The sequence below is a fragment of the Malus sylvestris genome, chromosome 6, assembly GCF_916048215.2.
Source record: "Malus sylvestris chromosome 6, drMalSylv7.2, whole genome shotgun sequence".
NCBI lineage: Eukaryota > Viridiplantae > Streptophyta > Magnoliopsida > Rosales > Rosaceae > Malus > Malus sylvestris.
Window position 1 is genome coordinate 26190219 of NC_062265.1, and position 22548 is coordinate 26212766.

Below are 22548 nucleotides of genomic sequence, written 5' to 3' on the forward strand. Positions count from 1 at the left end.
ATCAAATGGTTACCAATTACGGATTTAAAATATTTAAATTTGCATAAAAGGCAGCGTCAGCCCACTGGCCATGCGCCACCGCATGTGGCGGTGGGCCGCCCCGACTTGCCGGAAAATTCAACTATTTAAAAAACTTACCAAATTTTACAGAAATGTAGATCTCAATGATTGGAGCAACTTTGATACCTGTGACCAAGACCAATTTGGCCTAGAAAAGCCTCAATTTGCCATGAATGGAACCCTAGAAAAAGGTGTTCCTTGATTCGTCCTCAAATCGACTCCAACGCTCCAACCAATCATTGGGCATTGTTCCTGAGCTCAAGGGAGCTATTTTGATGGTGAGGATCAATAGGGAGGGTTGCAAAAAACTGTGAATCACCGTCGGGTTACCACCGCACCCACCGGTGCTTTTTCCCACGAAACCAAGACCAATACTTTCGATTTTTGGTTGGAATTGGAAGGGGGAGGATTGTGGAATATTTTTCTAGGTGGTGAGTGGCTTCAATTTGCCGGAAAATCACCGGAAATGGCGTCGGAGGCCATGGAACTCGTCGGGTCGGGTTGCGGGTCAGAAAAGGGGTCGGGTTCCCTCTTTTTCTTCTCCCTCATTTCCTCTCATTTCCTCTCTTTTTGATTGTCCGGTCCCATTCCTCCTCTCTCTCCTTTCTCTTCTCTCCTTCTCATCCCAGCCGTCCATCTCACTCTTTCCTTTTCTTTTCCTTTCATCCCAGCCACACATGTGGCATATCACATGGCTCCAGAAAATTTGGAGCCTTCTAAAGAAGGTTTAAATTACAAAAATATCCCTAACTTTAAATGTTAATAACTTATTTGTTATAATTCTGTTTCATGAACAATTTGTGCCTACGCGTTCATGAGATCGAGCTCTATTCAAACCTATAAATTGTGACCTCAAAAGGTCTACGGATTTTAGGAAATAAGTTTCCAAACTTCAAACTTCATAACTAGTCTAATTTAAAACTAAATTCAAATAAATTAATATAAATTCTTGAAATATAATATAAAATCTCAATAATACAATTACGTAAATTATAATAATTTCCGGTAACAAAATTTTAAAATTCCTCAATTAAATTTTCATAACCATAAATCGATTTATTTTCGATTTTCTCCACATATTCATATATTTAAATTTTCAGGGTATTGCATTCACCCCCCGTTAAAATAAATCTCGTCCTCGAGATTTCAACATTTGAATTACGAAAAGAAGTTAGACCTATTCTCACCATTCCTTTTATAGTGAATAAAAAACATAGTCTCAATCTATGATTTAATCCAAACTCCGAAAAATAAATAATTCCACGAAGCAATCAACTATACTCATATTTCCTACCACCCTCATTGGTAGAATAATTATCAGAATTTCTAGCTATACATATTGGCAAAAATAATGTCAAACATCAAGCCACATTTACCATTGGCTAAATAATACCAGATTTTAAACCTCCTCTACCACTAACTAGATAAATACTAGCATAATAACCACAATTATTGGTAAACTATGTACCATCACTGGTTATATGTCGTCGTTACAACGGTTCTTCCTCCAAATTTCTAACCACACACACATCCGATACCAACATCAGAAAATTTTTGCCATACTCAATATTGGCAAAAACAAATATCATAAATTCCAACCATAACTATCTTTGGCCAAATAAATATCAAAATTTCAAGCCATAATCATCAGTGGCTAAGTAAATATCAAATTTTCAAGACAAACCTTTATAATTGGCAAATCAAATATAAAAAATTCCAACCAAAATCATTGAAATTTACAATCACGCTCATTGGGTGATGGAAAGAAGTTTAAAACCAAATCCGCAATACCGTTAACATTGAACGAAATCAAAATGTCTTTCTATGATTTCATTCATATCCATAATTAAACTAAATTACCCATAGTAAATTTAAAAGCCTCTTAAATATTTCCTTCAATTGTTTCTCTTTTAAATTGCTTCGAAGTGTAGCCCTAGATCAAATAAATTAGTGACTCACACTTCTAGAGCACTATTCACATTCCATCAACCAAAGGAGATAAATTTATATATCACGACTCTAACGGTCAATGAAATTAAACCTTATTAATCACATAGCCATGAGAATATGTGCATTTCATCAGTTTTGTTCGCGATATCAAATCCAACAATGACCAACTCATGACTATGGCAACCAAACCAATCAAATTTGTAATTACAAACTTTGTCCATAAATTCTTTTCATCAAACAAAAAACATAGCTGTAAAATCGTTTATATTGAACGAACTCAAAGTCTCATTCCATAATTTTATTCATGTCCTCCAATGATCAATGAAGAAATCTTCATGGTCTTTCCACCATTCCATTTCTAATGGGCAAATCATAATCTCAGTTTATGATTGCATTCCAATTCAATAAATCACCATAACTTTCATAAATAATAAAATTTCAAACCATCACATAATCATCATTGACCAAACAAATATTTTTCCCACGACTTTCTTTCCATCCAAACCAATAACTAGCAGTTTGGAAGGAATTGTAATATACCTGGCCAATATACATGTCACACGTATTGATCACTTTGATAACTCATTCTCGCAGCTCACACATGAAGCTTTTCTCCCGGAAACACTGGGTCTTTGTGCCCATTTAATCATTCTTTCACATTTCATGGGTCATTTCGCCCAATTCATCATCCATGGGACCACTTTGCCCAATCACACATCCTCGGGCCTTTTTGCCCAAATCACACATCCTCCCATTTCACAGGCTATCACGCCAAAATCAACATCCATAGGCCTTTTTCCACACAATTCAACATCCACGGGGCTTTTTAGGAAATAAATTAGTTTAAATTCCCAAACTTCAAACCTCAAACCAGTCCAATCCGGCTGCAAGCCATTGGGTCGGGCCAGCACATAACAAGTTCATGAAGTCCACTGCAGATTGCAGAGGAAGCAATGGTTAGGAGGAGAGAGAGGATCCGAAATTAGGGCGGAGTTTTGAGGAAGAAACATCGGGCCAGGCACTTGACCGAAACCAACAACGTGTCAAGTGACGGAGCCCTGTCGCTCCTAGGGCCAGGGCGGCTGTGATAAAACTGTTCCAACTTCCAACGTCGCTAAATTAACCAAAACTCTCTCTCTCCTCAAGACGCAGAGCAGACATGGGAAAATCTGAAAAAACTGAAAGAGCCAAAGAAAGAAGAGAAAAGAGACGCCAAGAAATCTCCCTCCTCAGAACCATTCCTTATTCCGATCACCAGCGGTTGGTTTTTCTCTCACTCGCTTGTTAGTTTTGCTCAGATTTCCATTTTTGGGTTGATCACTCTAGCTGTTGTATTATCTTGTTAGTTTGCAATTTCTTCGTGTTTGTGAATTGGAAACAGAACAGAACAAAAGACCTAGTTGTGATTCGTACATTGGATGTTATGATCTTTGCAAGTTTTGCAATTTCTTTATGTTTGTGAATTGAACAAAAAAAAAAAAAAAACCCCAGTTGAGATTTGTGCATTGGATGTTATGATCTTTGCAAGTTTTCAATTTCTTCATTGGTGAATTGAACACAAAAAAGTAAGAAAACCCAGTTGTGATTTGTGCATTTGGGAGTACATGATGTTAACAAGACTCTAGCTGTTATAATCTTTGTTAGTTATGCAGGTTTTTCATGCTCATGAAATATACGCAAGAAGACGGAAAACCCCTGTAGTAATTTGTGCATTTGGGAATGCATGATCTTATCATAGACTCTAGATGATATAATCTTTGTTAGTTTTGCAACTTTTTCACTCTCATGAATTAAACGCTAGAAACCGGAAAAAAACCCAGTTGTTATTTGTGCATTGGGAATGCATAATCTTATCATAAACTCCAGATGTTATGATGTTTTTTTAGTTTTGCAATTTCTTCATATTCATGAATTAAACACAGTAAAGAGAGAAAAAACCCAGTTGTGATTGTTATTTGGGAATGCATGATCTTATCATAGACTCTAGCTGTTACGAGTTATCTGTTGTGATTTTGTGAATTTTGGAATGCATGATCTTATCATAGACTTTAGCTGTCATCATCTTTGTTTTCACACTCATGAGTTAAGCACAACGAAACGAAAACCCAGTTGTGATTTTTGCATTTGGGAATGCATGTATGTTTATATAGGTGGTGGTCAGCAGAGAGTGTTGCGGTGGTGACTGGGGGTAACAGGGGGATTGGGTTTGAGATTTCGAAGCAGCTTGCGGCACATGGAGTTACTGTTATACTCACATCCAGAGACCGCAGTGTGGGGCTTGAAGCAGCTAGGGTCTTCCAAGAAGGTGGTCTCAATGTGTTTTGCCATCAGCTCGATGTGCTAGACACGGCGTCCATCATTGAGTTTTGTGACTGGTTGAAAGAAAACTACGGTGGGTTGGATATTCTGGTGAGTGATCAGATTTTGGATATTATTTGTTTCATTCAATTCCCAGCTATACTTTGCCATTTGCCGCATGGGTTCTAATTTTGTGCAATTATTTCACCCCCTTTCGATTTTGCAGATAAACAATGCAGCTGTTAATTTCAATCAGGGTTCTGATAATACTGTCGAGTATGCCTCTCAGGTTATTACTACAAATTATTATGGCACCAAAAACATGATTCAAGCAATGATCCCCTTGATGAAACCTTCAGCTGCTGGAGCTCGTATTGTTAATGTGAGCTCAAGATTGGGTAGAATAAATGGCAGGCGGAATGTAAGTGAATTTGTTTCTTTTCTTCTTTTCTTTTGTATTCGTAAAAATTCATCCTTTTTTATATATGTCCATGAATGTCTCGAGTGGGGGAATTGGAGAAAGTTGTGCTCAGGGATAACTAAATCATTTTTTTTTAAGTTAGTGAGATCTTTGCTTGCATGCTTGAGAAGAAATAACTGACCAGTTGTGTTTTCTGAAAGGCCGAAAGTTGATGGATTTCAAAATAACCCATATAGGTTATAGAAGTTAAGAAGAGGGTTTGTGCTTGTCTGAGTGCTAGCAGAGTGTCAGGAGCCCTTTTGACCAAAAGTTTGAGGACCTGCCCTTATAATTTGTCCCAATGATCAAATTTCTAGGAGGGCTTATGGTTCACCCAGGTTATGCTACCGGGTTGGAGGAACACTGTTGAGAAACCGTGGGTGCATGATATGAGGTGGGTTTGGTGACAGGACAGGTCAGTAAAGTAACTGTCTAGCTGCTAGATCATGAAGCATTTCTGAGAGCTTGCTAGCCATCAGGCTGTCGTAGGGTTTTCTTATCCGACTCTGATTTCTCCTAGAGGGAAAATCATTAATATGATATGAACCTCCATTGCATGATATCATTCGTTGCTATCTTTTGAGAATGTATCAAAACTTGTTAATCTTTCCCAACCATATGCACATGCACAGCTTTGCTTTTTGTCGATCTAATCATTTTTACCTGACAGAAAATTGATGATGTGATTTTGAGAGAGAAATTTAGCAATTTGGACAGAGTCACTGAGGAACTGATTGATCAAACAGTGTCCAGTTTTCTACAACAAGTACAAGATGGCACTTGGGAATCAGGTGGGTGGCCTAAAACGTTCACCGACTACTCAGTATCAAAACTTGCAGTCAACACTTACACCAGGCTGGTGGCGAAGATGCTCTCTGACAGACCAGAAGGCCAGAAAATTTATATCAACTGCTACTGCCCAGGTTGGGTGAAGACTGCTATGACAGGTTATGCTGGGAATATATCAGCCGAAGAAGGAGCTGACACTGCAGTTTGGCTTGCCTTGCTTCCAGACCTGGCAATAACGGGGAAGTTTTTCGCTGAAAGACGTGAGATAAGCTTCTAAGGTAGTCTGTCTAAAGACTGACAGTTTGCGCAACAGTTAAATTGCTTCGTTACGGACTTCGTATCCACTAAAGCTATAATGACGGTGCAAATTCTATTGTAATCGACGTTTCTGAACTGCAACTGCAATATGCCTTGAGCGAATACTTGAAGAAGAGAGCTGGCAACATACGGTAGGGATGTAGGCGGATAGGATGGATTTTACAACGAATTTGATGTCAACAAGGGTACGCCACGTGCTTCTGTATCATCTCTAAGCTGAGATTTTTAAAGCACTTTTTGTTCCCAATCTTGTTTAGTTACTGGGATTAAGACTAGATTAAGTTGGGCAGTGACTGTTATGCCAAATGTTTCTTTCATTTACCTATCAATGCAAGTGATTTTCGTAGTGTCATTGAAGAATTTTTGGTATCATGTTGGGAAATAACACATTTGTGCTCTACTATGTTTCTAAATCCTTGCTTACAAGAGCACTTTAATTTTGATGGTGCGAGTGAAGCATTTCTGTGTTATTTAAGTACCAGAAATAAAAAGATTGTATGCCTATCCAGCAAAGAAGCTTAGCACAACGTTAGCTAAGTTGCAACCCTTTTGTCGGAGAGCTCTTATTTTTTATGTTTACTTCCTTTGAGTGCAATTTCACTCACCATTCTCGTTATGCACCAGGATTTCATGAATCACGACATAAAAGAATGACATGCATGACGATACCTAGATTCTCATCATGTCAAAGTCCATATACTCCATACTAGATTGTGCATATTGGTTAGGCAGTGAGATTACCCGCTTGCATCAATTTCTGAACCTCTTCTTCTGTAGATTAAAGTAGTTTTGAATGCTGTCATGTAAAAATAATATACATCCATACGGCATTGTAACTCACACAAATAATAGACATCCATTCCGCATTGTACCTCACTTATGATCGTTCACTGTCCGTCATTCTTTCCCGGTTTAATTCACCATGTATGATTTCTTTCAAGTCTCAAACTACCAATGGAGAATAATCAAAGTATAAGAAGTGGCAGAGCTGTTTTTGTGATTAACAAGGGCAGTGATCTCCACGGCGGACACAGTGGCAGTTACGATTCTTTCTTCAACTCAATCCCACCGGGGTGCCGGTTCAAACCCTTGGATGAAGAACTTGTGGGTTACTACTTGAGGAGGAAAATTGCGAATCTACCGCTGCCTCCGAATATTATTAATGAAGTTGAACTGTACAAATTCGGCCCTAATTATACACTACCAGTCTGTTTTAATCCTTGATAACTATTTCGTTTTCAGTTTAAATTAATGTATCTGTGTTTGTTTTACAGTATCATATATTGTATGTGTGTGGATGCAGTCAGGATTTCCGGATTAACCTATATTACATGCAATTATTTGTATCTGCATGTGTTTTTTTATGTGTTTTTGCTTCTTGGAGTATGTAGAATCAGATGAGACTGCTTGAGAAGAATGTTATCATGGCCGGTTCTAGGGTTAGGAGACTCTTGAAAAAATTACATATATATATATATAAATATATATATATATATATATATTTGTACTATGTAGAAACCCTAGAAGAAATATAGCAAAGCAATATCTCATTGTACTATTGTAGAAACCCTAAAAGAAATTTCGAGAGAGAGAATCGTGGTTGATAGCGTTTGTAGCTCAAGTGATTAACATCATTTATTCTTGCACCAAAATTTTACGTTCGAATTTCTTCCCGCCGTTGTTTGTATTGTATCAAAGAATGAGAGAAAGAAGAGTGGTCGAGTGGTCGAGTGGGTATGGAAACACAACACTAGGCTCGCCTAGTGGCCTTGTGAAATATACAATCGAGAGCAGGGCTTGATGAAATCCAAACTACTGTTTTTATTCGAAAGTAGGAACAAAACAGCATGGTACCGCACAGTGCTTGCTATTTGTTACAATATCTTGAATTTAGGGTTCAATATATATAGAGTTTAATTAATATCATTGATTTTGCACATGTTGGATTTGATAGACACAATAACCTTTTCTCTGTTAATTATTTTTTTGTTGAAATTAGGCATGTAATTCCATAGAGTTCTATTGTTTTTACGATTTGTAAGCTTGTTCAATTTTGTTGATCATGCGCAGCAAAATACAAGCTTGATGGGGAAGAAGATAACATCGGTACTTTTTTACACCAAGTGATAAAACGTATCGAAAAGGGACACGTCCAGATCGAGCAGCAGGGAATGGATATTGGAAAGCTACTGGGGTTAAAAAAGATGTCATGTCTAAAAATGTTGAAGTTTGTTTTAAGACATCACTAGTTTTCTACGAGGGCAAGTCTCCCAGGGGTAAGAAGACTAATTGGCTGATGCATGAGTTTAACGTCAAAGCTCCTCCCAGGAAGGCAGACAGAAATAACATGAGGGTATGAAATACAGATCGATCGATTTTTACTACTATTTCTTCAACAAAAATAGAAAGAGTTGTTTGTCACCCTAAATTCATCATGCACCCGAAATACAAGAGATAATTTACATAGAAAAAAGTGTAGGGTGACATTTTTGAAGTGTCGAGAATATTAGTGTATAAGCTGTGAGCTAAGTAGAGTTAAAGTAAATAAGCCTTGTTTTAATTGTGTATTCACTTAGTCTTAGATTATGACAAGTGTAAGGCTGAGATTGTATTGTTGGTTGTGGATATCCAACTAAGGCTAGTTGTTATGTACACATGCCTTTGTGCGTGTATTGACAGAGAGATATATGAAACATCACTCTCAGACTTGGAGAGAAAGAACAGAGCATTCCTTCACATTGTATTTTTCTCTAACCTTTCAGATTCCTTACTTCCATAGAAACATAGCTAATACAAAGAACTCTAACATGGCCTCAGAGCCTTGTTCGATCATTTGAGATCTGGGAGTAAACTGTGAAGCAATCGAGCTACACTCGAGCTCGTTTCGATTCAGGCGAAGATCGTAGAATCCGATTTCGGTTTGTGTTCGTCTCGTCTAAGCTAAGAGATGGTTGGATCTGGAAGTTCTGAGGTGAGAACTCCGATCTTCTCCGGTGAGAACTACGAGTTCTGGAGAATCAAGATGGTGACGATCTTCAAATCTCACGGGCTATGGAAATTAGTTGAAAAGGGGATTACGATCTCAGAAACAAAGAAGAAGAAGGTTGAAGGAAGTTCAGAGGAAGAAGAAGACGATGAGAAAATGGTCGCAGCATATATGCAAGATGCAAAAGCTCTGGGTATTATTCAGAATGCAGTCTCAGATCAGATATTTCCTCGGATAGCTAATGCAGATTCTGCGAAGATGGCATGGGATCTGTTATATGGTGAGTACCATGGTGGTGATCAGGTGAGATCTGTGAAACTACAAAATCTGAGACGTGAATTTGAGTATGCTAGGATGCGTGATGATGAAACTTTGTCTGGATATCTTACTAGGCTAAATGAATTGATTAATCAGATGAAAACATTTGGTGAGATTCTGTCCAATGAAAGGCTTGTACAGAAAGTTCTGATTAGTCTTAGTAAACCATATGATCCCATATGTCTAGTCATTGAAAATACAAAATGCTTGGAGACTGTAGAATTGCAGGAAGTTGTAGCAATTTTGAAAAGCCAGGAACAACGGTTTGATTTACATACTGTTGATGCAACTGAGAAAGCATTCTCTTCACTTTCGGTGAATCTAAAGGAACAAAACAGGAGTAGTGCATACTCGGGTTCATCCAGATCTCAGAAAAACTGGAATTCTAAAGGCAAGAAATGGGAGTCTAAGCCTAAGTTCCAACAGAGATCATTTACTAATTCTGCACAGAATTCATCTTCTTCAGGATTCATGAAGCAAGATACAGTTAAACCACAGTGTAAAGTGTGCTCTAAGTTTCACTTTGGAGAATGTCGATACAAGGGGCAATCCAAATGTCACAACTGTGATAGGTTCGGGCATTGGGCTAGAGAATGCACAGCAGGCAAGGTTATTCAGAAGGCAAACTGTGCTAATCAAGCAGAAGTGACAGGCAATCTGTTTTATGCTAACAGTGCAATTACTGAAGTCAAGGTGAATGAAAACTGGTATATTGATAGTGGTTGTAGCAACCACATGACTGGAAATGTTGAGCTACTTATGGATGTAAGAACAAATGTCACTGGAAAAGTACAAATGCCCACTGGAAATCTGGTAGATGTTGCTGGAATAGGTTCACTTGTGATTGATACAAATTCTGGTAGTAAATGCATCAAGGAAGTCATGTTTCTACCTGGTTTGAAGGAAAATCTGTTGAGTGTGGGACAGATGGACGAACATGGATATTATTTGCTATTTGGTGGAAGAGAGTGTTGTATATTTGATGGTCCTTCACTTGATTGTCTGGTTATCAAGGTTAAGATGAAAAGTAATAGGTGCCACCCTTTGTCTTTAATGCAAACTGATCAAGTTGCATTGAAGGCTAGTGTAACTGAATGTACCTGGACTTGGCACAAGAGACTAGGACACCTAAATCTTAGAAGCCTCAAGCAGCTTAGAGAAAAAGAAATGGTGCATGGTCTTCCACACCTTGAAGATGTTGATGGTGTGTGTGTAGGTTGTCAAATGGGAAAATAACACAGAGACTGGTTTCCAAAAGGACAAGCTTGGAGAGCTAAGAATCCTCTAGAATTGATACACACAGATTTGTGTGGTCCCATGAACACTGAATCTATTGCTGGAAACAAATATTTCATTCTGTTTATTGATGATCACACAAGAATGTCATGGGTTTATTTCCTACGACATAAGTCTGAGGCACTAATCTGTTTCAAAAAGTTCAAAGCAATGGTGGAGTTACAATGTGGATTTAAAGTGAAATGCCTAAGGAGTGACAGAGGGGGAGAATTTCTCTCAACCGAATTCAGCAAGTTGTTGGTATCTGAAGGCATACAAAGACAGTTATCCATTGCTTATACTCCACAGCAAAATGGAGTAGTGGAGAGAAAGAATAGAACAGTTGTAGAGATGGCTAAGGCAATGCTTCATGATAAAAGCATGCCATACTTTCTGTGGGCAGAAGCTGTACATATAGCTGTTTATATTCTAAACAGATCACCTACAAAAGCCCTTGATAATATGACTCCTTTTGAAGCCTATAGTGGGAGAAAACCAGGAATTGGTCACTTAAAGGTGTTTGGATCACTCTGTTATGTTCATGTACCAGCAGAAAGAAGACAAAAGCTTGATGCAAAGTCTATCAAAGGTGTGTTTGTGGGTTATGCAACTTGTGAGAAAGGGTACAGAGTATTTGATCCATGTTCAAGGAAGTTAATCCTATCAAGGGATGTGGTCTTTGATGAAACTATATCTTGGAATTAGAAGCAGAATTCAGAGAAGTCTATTGCAATAACTGACATTCAAGATCAGTATAGGACTGTGAGTGATTTCAGTATACAAGAAGTGACAGAAGTAGAAAATAGTAATAAAATGGAAGAACAAGATAGAGATGTCTCTGAAACTGTTGAGATCACTAGTCCTTATGATCATACACCAGTTAAATGGAGAAATATCAGTGATATCCTAGCACAATGCAACCTTTGTATTGTGGAGCCAGAGAAGTATGAGGAAGCTGCACAAGATAAAGCTTGGATAAAAGCTATGAAAGAATAACTATCCATGATTGAGAAGAATGGAACTTGGGAGCTTGTTGACAGACCAAGTGATAAGCAGGTGATTGGAGTTAAATGGGTGTTCAAAACCAAACTGAATCTAGATGGTTCAGTACAAAAGAACAAGGCCAGATTGGTTGCCAAGGGGTATGTGCAGAAACCAGGACTCGATTACAATGAGACTTTTGCTCCAGTTGCCAGATTGGACACCATCAGAAAACTGATTGCACTTGCTGCACACAGAAGCTGGAAGATATTTCAATTAGATGTTAAGTCTGCTTTCTTAAATGGAATATTGCAGGAAGAAGTATATGTTGATCAACCTGAAGGGTTTGTGATTAATGGCAAGGAAGACAAAGTTTACAAACTGCACAAGGCTCTTTATGGCTTGAAACAGGCGCCTAGGGCCTGGTATGGAGAGATTGACAGTTATTTTGCTAAGTGTGGGTTTGAGAAAAGCTTAAGTGAAGCAACTCTCTACACTAAAACAAGGGGAGAAAATGATATACTAATAGTCTCCATATATGTGGATGATATTGTGTATACTGGAAACAATCAAGACATGTTGGATGAGTTCAAAGAAGATATGAAGGAGAAGTATGAGATGTCAGACTTGGGCCTTCTTCACCATTTTCTGGGGATGGGAGTAATTCAAACAGAATCTAGCATCTTCATTCATCAAAAGAAGTATGCCTCTTCCCTGTTGGATAAGTTTGGACTGAAAGAATGTAAATCTGTCTCTATACCTCTTGTGGCTACTGAAAAGTTGAGTAAAGAAGATGGCAGTGGTGCAGTAGATGAAGAGAAATATAGAAAGCTTGTAGGCAGTTTATTGTATCTTACAGCTACAAGACCAGATGTGATGTATGCAGCTAGTTTGTTAGCTAGATATATGCATGGTCCTTCTAACAAGCACTATGGGATAGCTAAGAGAGTGCTCAGATATATCAAAGGAACACTGGATTATGGTTTGCATTATGTGAAAGGCAAGAAGGCAGTTTTAGTTGGTTTCTGTGATAGTGATTGGGGAGGATCAATAGATGACAGCAAGAGTACCTCAGGCTATGCTTTTTCATTTGGCAGTGGAGTGTTTTCATGGGCTTCTGTGAAACAAAATTGTGTTGCACTATCCACAGCAGAGGCTGAATATATTAGTGCTGCCGAAGCAACATCTCAAGCTATATGGATCAGGTTTGTTCTTGAAGATTTTGGAGAGTTACAAGCTGAAGCAACTCCTTTGCAGTGTGACAATACCTCTGCAATCTCAATAACTAAAAATCCAGTGTTTCACCAAAGGACTAAGCACATTGACAGAAGATATCATTTCATAAAGGATGCTTTGCAGCAGGGAATTGTTGATTTGGTATACTGTCCAACCAAAGAACAAGTGGCAGACATTTTTACCAAGGCCTTACCAACAGAGAGATTCAACTATCTCAGAGATAAGCTTGGAGTTGTATCAGCTCAAAGCTTAAAGGGGAGTATTAGTGTATAAGCTGTGAGCTAAGTAGAGTTAAAGTAAATAAGCCTTGTTTTAATTGTGTATTCACTTAGTCTTAGATTATGACAAGTGTAAGGCTGAGATTGTATTGTTGGTTGTGGATATCCAACTAAGGCTAGTTGTTATGTACACATGCCTTTGTGCGTGTATTGACAGAGAGATATATGAAACATCACTCTCAGACTTGGAGACAAAGAACAGAGCATTCCTTCACATTGTATTTTTCTCTAACCTTTCAGATTCCTTACTTCCATAGAAACATAGCTAATACAAAGAACTCTAACAGAGAAGACCACTCAAAAGAGTTTTGTGTTCCTCCCAACACTTAATTTTGACTTAATATTTTCTCTCTTGCAGCTTGACGACTGGGTTTTGTGTAGGGTATATATGAAGGCTAACAAGGCTAAGAAATTTAAAGCTTCAAACCAATCAAGTGCTCATGTTAATCAAGTTTAGAAACAACCAAATGATGAAGTTGCAACAGAAGACAATGGGCTTGATTATGATGGAGTAGATCTTGCTCTTCAAAACCCCAACGAGTATCCTCCTAAAAACTCATATGATAATCATCATCCCCAAAACCCTAATCATCAATCTTACCTAGTTTATCCTCCTCAAAACCCTAATCATCAATCTTACTTAAATTCTAACCATAATGGATATTACAGCTGTGATGGGTACAACCTCTTTTCCAACACAAATGCCATGGGTAAGTAGACATATATGCATTTAAATTTTTTATCTTGAATCTCATATGATCACCATTTTTTGAGTTCTGACGGATTGTTTAAAGAGGAACCATTCCCAACAATCCTTCCACCACAGGATCATCAACACCTTTACCTTCCAAACCAGAACTCTCTGCAATTTAATGGGTATCAACCTCACCAACGATTATGGGGCTGATAAGCACAAGACAAAGCTATGGCGATTGGCTCATTGGCTACTCTATTTAACGTTCCATAGGTATTACTTTCTGGGAATTTAAGATCTCAGTCTCAGCGAGGCCTTTATTTCTCTTGGATTGGAACTGGTGTTTTTTAGTTCTCTTTTTTTTTTCTTTTTTTTTTAATTGAAAAACTATCTATTGGATTGTGAAATTTCTATTTCAATAACTGTTTTTATGTTTTTCCTAAAAGAAAAAATAGTTTGGCAACAATTTGTTAGCAATCTTGATGTTTTTGCCCGTTTATTTTATGTTGGTGATATTCAAGGTTCGTTTGAAAGTACTTTTAAAATAGTTGAAAGCATTTTTTATGGAAATATTTTTGGAACTAATCCTTAGTAAAATACAAGTGAATCATGGAAAATCACTTGAAGTGCTTCTTTGTAAGTGCTTCCAACAAAAAACACATAACTAGTGTTTCTTGTAAGAAAGCTTTAAGTGTTTTTCGAACCTAAAATCTTCTCTAAAAGTGATTTCAATCATTTTAAAAGCACTTCCAAACTAGCTCTTAATCTTTTATAAACATGTGGTGCATAGATGTGGTTCAAATAACCTTTTGAATTTTCAATGTTTCATAATAAAATGTTTTGTTACCAAAATTGTTACATAGAGTACTTAACTTATGTAAAGTCGACCTAATGGGCAATAAAATTTATCTTACTATTTTATTTCTACTTTGTGTTTAGCGCTAATTTATCAATCTTACTATTTTATTTCTACATGGAATTAAATCTCATTCTCATTCATTTCCCCAATTTCTAACTTTCTTCAGTACGTCTTAAACTAAAAATATATGTTGCCATATGACGAAAATAAACATGCCATTACGATATATGGTTGTGTTATCGTATACCTGTTTGGACCCGATTTTACATCATCTGCCTGAGCAATCGAGGCCGTTGAATAAGCATATATTAAACCGTTAGATGATAAAGTAGTTGAAATGATTTTTAGTTATTATTGAGAAGTAATATTATTTTAATCATAATATTATCTCTTAATATTAACTAGGATAGTTAAAACCTAATTTTTGATACATCCAGTTGGTTGTTTTAAAAAAGATGATCTGATTTGTCTTCAAAGGATTGCACGGAGACATTTGAATTGGCTTACCATATCAGACTCCAAGTGTATGCAGTCTCCTACGTGGCTAATTATTATTAAAACCGAGGTCCTGTTTTTGATATAGGAGTGGGTGTTGCAGTTCAAATGGACCTTGAATTCATGGACAGGGTTGAAGCACGTGGTTTTTTTTTGGGATACGATGATGAATTTTATCAATTGTTTTTCAGAGTTTAAGCTTATGAAGGAATCATCATGCATGCATGTGGTCTTCATCAGGGGAGATATACATGATGGATTTGATTGGTGAAGTGATTGCATGGATATAAACTTGTTTATTTTATGGAAATAAACTTGTTTATTTATGGTGATGTGATACCAAGCCTAAAAATGGGGGATAGGCCTTAGCCTATGGCACGGATCAGTTGCATTAGTTTGAGTTGCAGATGAACTTTACTTATTAGGCCGTGCAGAGGTAAAAATATGCTATAAATACAGAAACATGAGCAACGCATCAGGGACCTCCAATTCAACACACAAAACTGCCTTGCGTAAACTCTCTCAACAACTTTGTGAAGGCAACCGGTGATATCTTCAGTTGGCATAAACAACACTGTCGCCATAGAATCAGCCGATCTCACAGCATCTTCAGTTAGCATACACAACATTGCGTCGAGGGCGACTGATTATCTATCTAAGTCTTGGTCGAGAAGGATTTCTAAATCCTTATTGGTCGAGGTCATCTCATTAGCCTTCTCGGCAAAGTGAGGTGTTACCAGGTTACTTACTATATTCGGCACCCTGAGAGCCGAATTTGATATTGAACTTCGCAAAACTAGCAGCCTTATCTTCAGGCTCTAGAACCCGAAGGCCGAGAGTGTTCCTTCCTCGGCCGCAGTCACGAGATTCAGAAGTCAGCAACGCACCCAACGCGACATCAACATATTTTACTCCTCGGCCGAGCTCGGCCGACGAGTTGGCACGCCCTGCACACAATCGAAGAACGTAGTTAGCTCATAGATTACTCGGCCTGCGCGCCACGTAGGCTTGGTAGTTTTTAGGGTCAACAATACCACAAAAGAAAAACTACATATTTGGTTTAGAACAATAATGTTCATTGTTCTAAAAAAATATATATATATAGAATTCTTGTTTCCATATGATGAAAATAAACATGCCATTTGATTCTTGTTGGTTCGAGGAGCCTCCAAATTTAATCCGTGATGCTCTGCTTGATGATTGGATGAATGTTTAAATCTTTCAATAAAATCCTTTCGTGTTACCTCAACAAATATTGAATTACAATAAAATGGTGCACTTGAGTTAGAACAATAAGGACGAGTTTGGACTACTTTTGTTGTAAACATTTTTAGTTATAAGCAATGTTATTAAATATTTTCAATCTAACGTTCAAAAGTTTTAACTATTTCAAACGTAGTCTCAAAACATGCGTCTAATTTAAAAACAAACCAACAGAACTCTTTTCAATAATGTATAAGAGTAATCATTTTAAAAAAATGTTTCAAAACATGCGTCTAATCTAAAGATAAAAATTTTAGCCAAACTTTATGATAATTAGTTATGTTGATGCACAAAATCAGCGGGGACTTTGGTACAACAGAAAGTGTTAAGTTTGTGACCTTCGCTAGATTGCTCCGGTCACTAGTGTGGATAAGTATGTAAATGGATAGGGACATGGAAGCAAACACAAGATGTACGTAGTTCACCCAGATTGGCTACGTCCACGGAGTAGAGGAGTTCTCATTAATTGTGAAGGGTTTACACAAGTACATAGGTTCAAGCTCTCATTTAGTGAGTACTAGTGAATGATTTAGTACAAATGACATTAGGAAATATTGTGAGAGAATGATCTCTATTTATAGAAGAGAGTTTCTAGTTTCATTCTGACATTGACACGTGTCGTGTTGTGATAGGCTTCTGATGTTGACACGTGTCGCACTATGATTGGCCTCCTGGTTGGAGGGAAACTCTTATGGGTCCTTAACGGTATAATGTTGACCGGTGCTCAGTAATTTCGGGATTGGTCAAGTATGGGACAAACAGTGCTCCCCTAAGTTCCCGAGTGAGGGAAGCTCCTCGGTTGGGAACTTGCAAGATCCGAGCCATTGAGTAATCATGAAACTTCTAAGTACCGAAGTATGGTATCATTTTCACTTGCCTTATCTGTTTCATACGTAGATGTGGCATCTTCTCTGGAAGTACTTTTTCTCCATCCAGGGTTGGTATCTTTAACCGATGAAGATGCACAAGGTAATGTATTAATTTCACTTGAAGCTTACTTGTAGTTTCGGGCTTGATCAAGTGCGATACAAAATCCTATAGTAGGAGTCCCCCAAGTCGCCGAGCTAGGAGATTTGCCGAAAGAAGTAACAGACAAGGTAAGCAATCAGACTTCCGAGCAAGCAACCTGGATCGAAGGTTCGACTTCGGCTTCCGGTTGATTGTTCTCCTTCTCCTTGTGTGGTAAATAGCACCAAGGATAAGGAGAAGCAAATGGAGAAGAGATGATATGAGATACTTTTTCTTTTGAAGAAGTAACTTTCCACAGACTTATTCTTGAACTGGGCTGGAGGGTTTTCTGGTTTCCTCCAGAGTATAAGGCCGACTCAAGAATTTGAGGGTCAAAACAAGTCCATCAAATCTAGAGTACGTTCGACCCTGATGATATGGGATACTTTTGCTGTTGACAAAGTAGTGGATGTATCGGCACGTGTTCTGTTACGCTTGTCTCCACATGCTTCCTTGTATCCTTCTCACTTGCCATATCTGTTCCTCAGGCAGATGTGGTATCTTCTCTGGAAGCATAAGATGTTGAAGATGAGTACTTGAGAGCAATGTCAGGTAAGTAATCAGGCAAAGGGTTCCAGGCAGTCAGTTCCTGACTGGAAGCTTGATTCCAAGTGCTGACTGATTGCTCTCTTTCTCCTTATCTTGCAGGTGAAAACAAGGGCAAAGGAAAAGACAGGGAAAAAGCATGATATGGGATACTCTTGCTTTTAACCCTGATGATATGAGATACTCTTGCTCTGGTGTGGCTTGTTTGCAGAGGTATTATCGGGAAGAAAAGAAGCTGAGTATTTTGAGAGACTTCGTTGGGAGTGCCCTCTCAGATATGAGGAATGGTTGAGTATTTTTGTAGGTCTGCCTGTCCGTGGAGGATGAAGGTCGACATATATAAGAGTCTCCCTAATAACAAGTAGTAATGCTATTCCTTTACCCTTCATGGTATTAGCAATATAGTGGGAGCTGCAAGCTTCACGTGTTTTAACTTTGTCAGATCACTTTGAAAAAGTGGTATGTGGTATCTGGAAAGCTGATGTTGCATGTGAAGATTGCAGACAAGCTTTATCCAAGGAAATTTGGCTCTCGAAGTTCGGAGAGCGATGCCTCTTCGATTTTCGAACAAGCAATCTTGTCGGGGATCTGGCTCTCGAGATTCAGAGAGCGGTGCCTCTTCGATTTTTGAGAAAGCAATCCTGTTGGGAGTCTGGCTCTTAAGATTCGGAAAACAGTGCCTCTTCAATTTTTGAGAAAGTAATCCTGTTGGGAGTCTGGCTCTCGAGATTTGGAGGGCGGTATCTCTTCGATTTTTGAGCAAGTAATAATGCTATTCTTTTACCCTTCTTGGTCATAGCAATGTAGTGGGAGCTGCAAGCTTCACATATTTTAACTTTGTCAGAGTCCTTTGAAAAAGTGGTTTGTGGTATTAGGAAAGTTGATGTTGTATGTGAAGATTGTAGACAAGCTTTATCCACGGAAATCTGGCTCTCGAAGTTCTGTGAGTGGTGCCTCTTCGGTTTTCGAACAAGCAATCCTGTCGGGGATCTGGCTCTCGGGATTCAGAGAACGGTGCCTCTTCGATTTTTGAGAAAGCAATCATGTTAGGAGTCTTACTCTCGAGATTCGGAGAGCAATGTCTCTTCGATTTTTGAGAAAGTAATCTTGTTGGGAGTCTGGCTCTAGAGATTCGGATAGTGGTTCCTCTTCGATTTTTGAGCAAGCAATTTTGTTGGGAGTGTTTTCTCGAATGTGAGTAAAGGTTGGGCATTTTTGCCAGTCTGCCTTGCCATGGAGCACGAAGGTTGACACACATTGGGACTTTCTAGTTATCAAGCAGTGGTGCTGTTCCTTTACCTTTGTGGGTAATAGTAGGGTAGCTGGATCTTCAAAATTTATGTGTCTAAGCTTTGTCAGAGATCTTTGGCAGAATTATCTACGGTACCCGAGGAGTTGATGTTGCATGTGGAAAGTGGTGCCTTTTCGAAATCCGAATAGTGGTGCCTCTTTGATTTTTGAACCAACGGCCCTGTTGCCCTTTCTTTTATAGGGGCACCAATTGTGTGCAAGAAGTACATTCAGAGAGTTATTGTTTGTAGGAATTCTCTCCTTACTTTAGAGATTTATTACACCTCATTTCTCCTTCATCATTTCTGAGAATGTCTAACCCATCCGACCGTCGTTTTGACTTGAACTTTGGTGAAGAGGCAGCAATGCCTTCTCAAGACAACATATGGGCCCATCATTCTTATCTCCTACTGGTCCTTTTACCGTTGGGGACTCTGTGATGAAGAATGATATGACCGCTGTGGTGGTGGCCAGGAACATTCTCACTCTCAAAGAAAACAGACTACTTTCCAAACGGTCTGATGAGTTGGCTGTTAAGGATTCTCTGGCTCTCAGTGTTCAGTGTGCAGCTTCTGTGTCTAATATGGCCCAACGCCTATTTGCTCGAACCCGCCAAGTTGAATCATTGGCGGCTGAAGTGATAAGTCTCAAATAGGAGATCAGAGGGCTCAAACATGAGAATAAACAGTTGCACATGCTCGCACATGACTATGCTACAAACATGAAGAGGAAGCTCGACCAGCTGCAGGAATCTGATGGTCAAATTTTACTTGATCATTAGAGGTTTGTGGGTTTGTTCCAAAGGCATTTATTGCCTTCGTCTTCTGGGGCTGTACCGCGTAATGAAGCTTCAAATGATCAACCTTCGGTGCCTCCTCCTTCTGGGGTTCTGCCTAATACTGAGGCTCTGAATAATCACCCTCTGGTGCCTCATCTTTCTGGGGCTCTGCCGACTGCTGAGACTTCTCCTGAGCAACCTTTGTGAAGGCTCCCTCTTGTTTGTTTATTTTGATTCATGTATATGTACATATTTGTAACTTATTGGAGATATCAATAAACAAGCTTTGCTTCATTTCAATGTATTGTGTTAAATACACTAAGGCCTTCTTCACTAAGTTCTTTGAATTTTTCCTTTTGTTGAAACTTGTATGTTGAAGCTTTGTGAGTGAAGCATGTAGGTTGAGGTAGTGCTCCCTTAATTTCCCGAGTGAGGAAAACTTCTCGTTTGGAGACTTGAAAAATCCAAGTCACTGAGTGGTCGTGAGACTTCCGAGTATCAAGGTGCAGTAGCATATGGTAGGAGTCCCCCAAGTCTCCGATCGAGGGAATTGACGAATGAGGCATTTCCATTCTAAGTGGTAGCCCAAAACTCCTTCTTCATATATATTTGTTATGAAAGTTGTTAGGCCCAAAGAAAATGAGGCCTAGACAATTTTTTTTTTCTAAATTTATTTTTTCGATTTATTTTTTCGATTTTTTGAATTTCCGAATTTTTGAATTTTCAAATTTCCGAATTTTTTAATTTTCGAATTTCCGAAAAAAAAATTATATATATATATATATTAAAGCTTTGTAGGTGAAGCTTTGGTGTTGAAACTTTGAGGTTGAAGCTTTGTTGGGCACTATGAATTGATTTTGCTTCACACTATCTTGATCAAGATAGTGTGAAGCTTTTGTAGGTGAAGCTTTTGTGTTGAAGTTTTGTAGGTGAAGCTTTTGCGGGTCAAGCTTTTGTGGGTCAAGCTTTTGTAGGTTAAGCTTTTGTGGGTCAAGCTTTTGTAGGTGAAGCTTTTGTGGGTTAGGCTTTTATGGGTCAAACTTTTGTGGGTGAAGCTTTTGTAGGTCAAGCTTTGTTAGGCACCATGAATTGATTTTGCTTCACACTATCTTGATCAAGATAGTGAGAAGCTTTTGTAGGTGAAGCTTTTGTGTTGAAGTTTTGTAGGTGAAGCTTTTGTGGGTGAAGTTTTGTGGGTCAAACTTTTGTATGTGAAGCTTTGTGGGTCAAGCTTTTGTAGGTGAAGCTTTTGTGGGTCAAGCTTTTATGGGTCAAGCTTTTGTTAGGTACCATGAATTGATTTTGCTTCACACTATCTTGATCAAGATAGCGTGAAGCTTTTGAGAACTTGTAGTTGTCCTCCATTGATGAAGCTTTTGTTGGTGAAGCTTTGAAGTTGAAGCTTTTGTTGGTGAAGCTTTGGAGTTGAAGCTTTTGTTGGTGAAGCTTTAAAGTTGAAGCTTTCGTTGAATTTCCCTTTTTTTTGGGAAACTAGAAATTTGAAAATGTGGGAGAGACAACATATACAAATTTTGCTTCCACACTGTTGAGCAAGAGATTGTGATGCAAGCCATACCTTGTAGTAGTCGAAGGTTTGGATGAACCATATAAATTGAATTTTCTTCGAACAGTCTTGAATTTGCTTCAAAGGTTTGAGAATTGTAGTTGCCCTCCATTGATGAAGTTTTTGTTGGCACCATAAATTGGTTTTGCTTCACACTGTCTTGATCAAGAGTGTGTGAAGCTTTTGAGAATTGTGGTTGCCCTCCATTGATAAAGCTCTTGTTGGCATCATATATTGGTTTTGCTTCACACTGTCTTGATCAAGAGTCTGTGAAGCTTTTGGGAATTGTAGTTGAACTCCTTTGATGAACCTCTTGTTGGCACCATAAATTGGTTTTGCTTCACACTGTCTTGATAAAAAATGTGTGAATCTTTTGTGAATTGTGGTTGCCCTCTATTGATGAAGCTCTTGTTGGCACCATAAATTGGTTTTGCTTCACACTGTCTTGATCAAGAGTGTGTGAAGCTTTTGAGACTTATAGTGTTTGCATTATTACAGAGGGGAAATGTTTGAAGCAAATGCAAGAGGGCTGAATAGCTTGATCTTCGTATGCTATGCACTGAAGTTGTTGTTGACTTGCAATAAGACTTTGTTGGTGACTATAACTCTTGTTGGGCATAAGTGCTCCCCTAGTTGAGTTGTCAAGCTTGAGGGTTTTTGATTATTTGTGAATGCTAGGAGTTCACATGTACAAGTTGTACCACTTGTCTTCTGGTAGGTGGAATGAATGGTGAGTTGCTTTCATCACTTAGTTGGTGGTACGAAGGTGAGTTCCTTCATCACCTTTCATCACATTTCATCACCTGGTTGGTGGCACGAGGATGAGTTCCTTCTTCCCTTGGTTGGTGGCATGAATGGCAAGTTGCCAAATGATATTAGAGTACGGGTTGTACATTTCATCACCTGGTTGGTGGCATGAGTGGCAAGTTGCCAAATGATATTAGAGTACGGGTTATACATTTCATCACCTGGTTGGTGGCATGAATGAGAGTACGGGTTGTACATTTCATCACATGGTTGGTGGCATGAATGGCAAGTTGCCAAATGATATTAGAGTACGGGTTGTACATTTCATCACCTGGTTGGTGGCATGAATGAGAGT

The 22548-nt window shown here is 38.5% G+C and overlaps 1 protein-coding gene across 1 annotated transcript; it reads left to right on the forward strand.

The window, feature by feature from the left end:
• The first annotated feature begins 2931 nt into the window (after positions 1 to 2931).
• On the forward strand, positions 2932 to 6227 carry LOC126626586 ((+)-neomenthol dehydrogenase-like). The gene is made up of 4 exons (XM_050295956.1): positions 2932 to 3270; positions 4161 to 4419; positions 4535 to 4729; positions 5439 to 6227. Exons 1-4 carry the CDS (start codon positions 3170 to 3172, stop codon positions 5832 to 5834), a joined length of 951 nt encoding a protein of 316 aa, XP_050151913.1. The 5' UTR covers positions 2932 to 3169; the 3' UTR covers positions 5835 to 6227.
• Positions 6228 to 22548: the final 16321 nt, after the last annotated feature.

What these genes read in the sequence shown, in the direction of transcription:
- LOC126626586 (XM_050295956.1), top strand. Translation starts at nt 3,170, where the DNA reads ATGGGAAAATCTGAAAAAACTGAAAGAGCCAAAGAAAGAAGAGAAAAG. An exon ending in CCTTATTCCGATCACCAGCG is followed by an intron (nt 3,271 to 4,160) that starts GTTGGTTTTTCT and finishes ATGTTTATATAG; the next exon opens with GTGGTGGTCAGCAGAGAGTG. An exon ending in ACGGTGGGTTGGATATTCTG is followed by an intron (nt 4,420 to 4,534) that starts GTGAGTGATCAG and finishes TCGATTTTGCAG; the next exon opens with ATAAACAATGCAGCTGTTAA.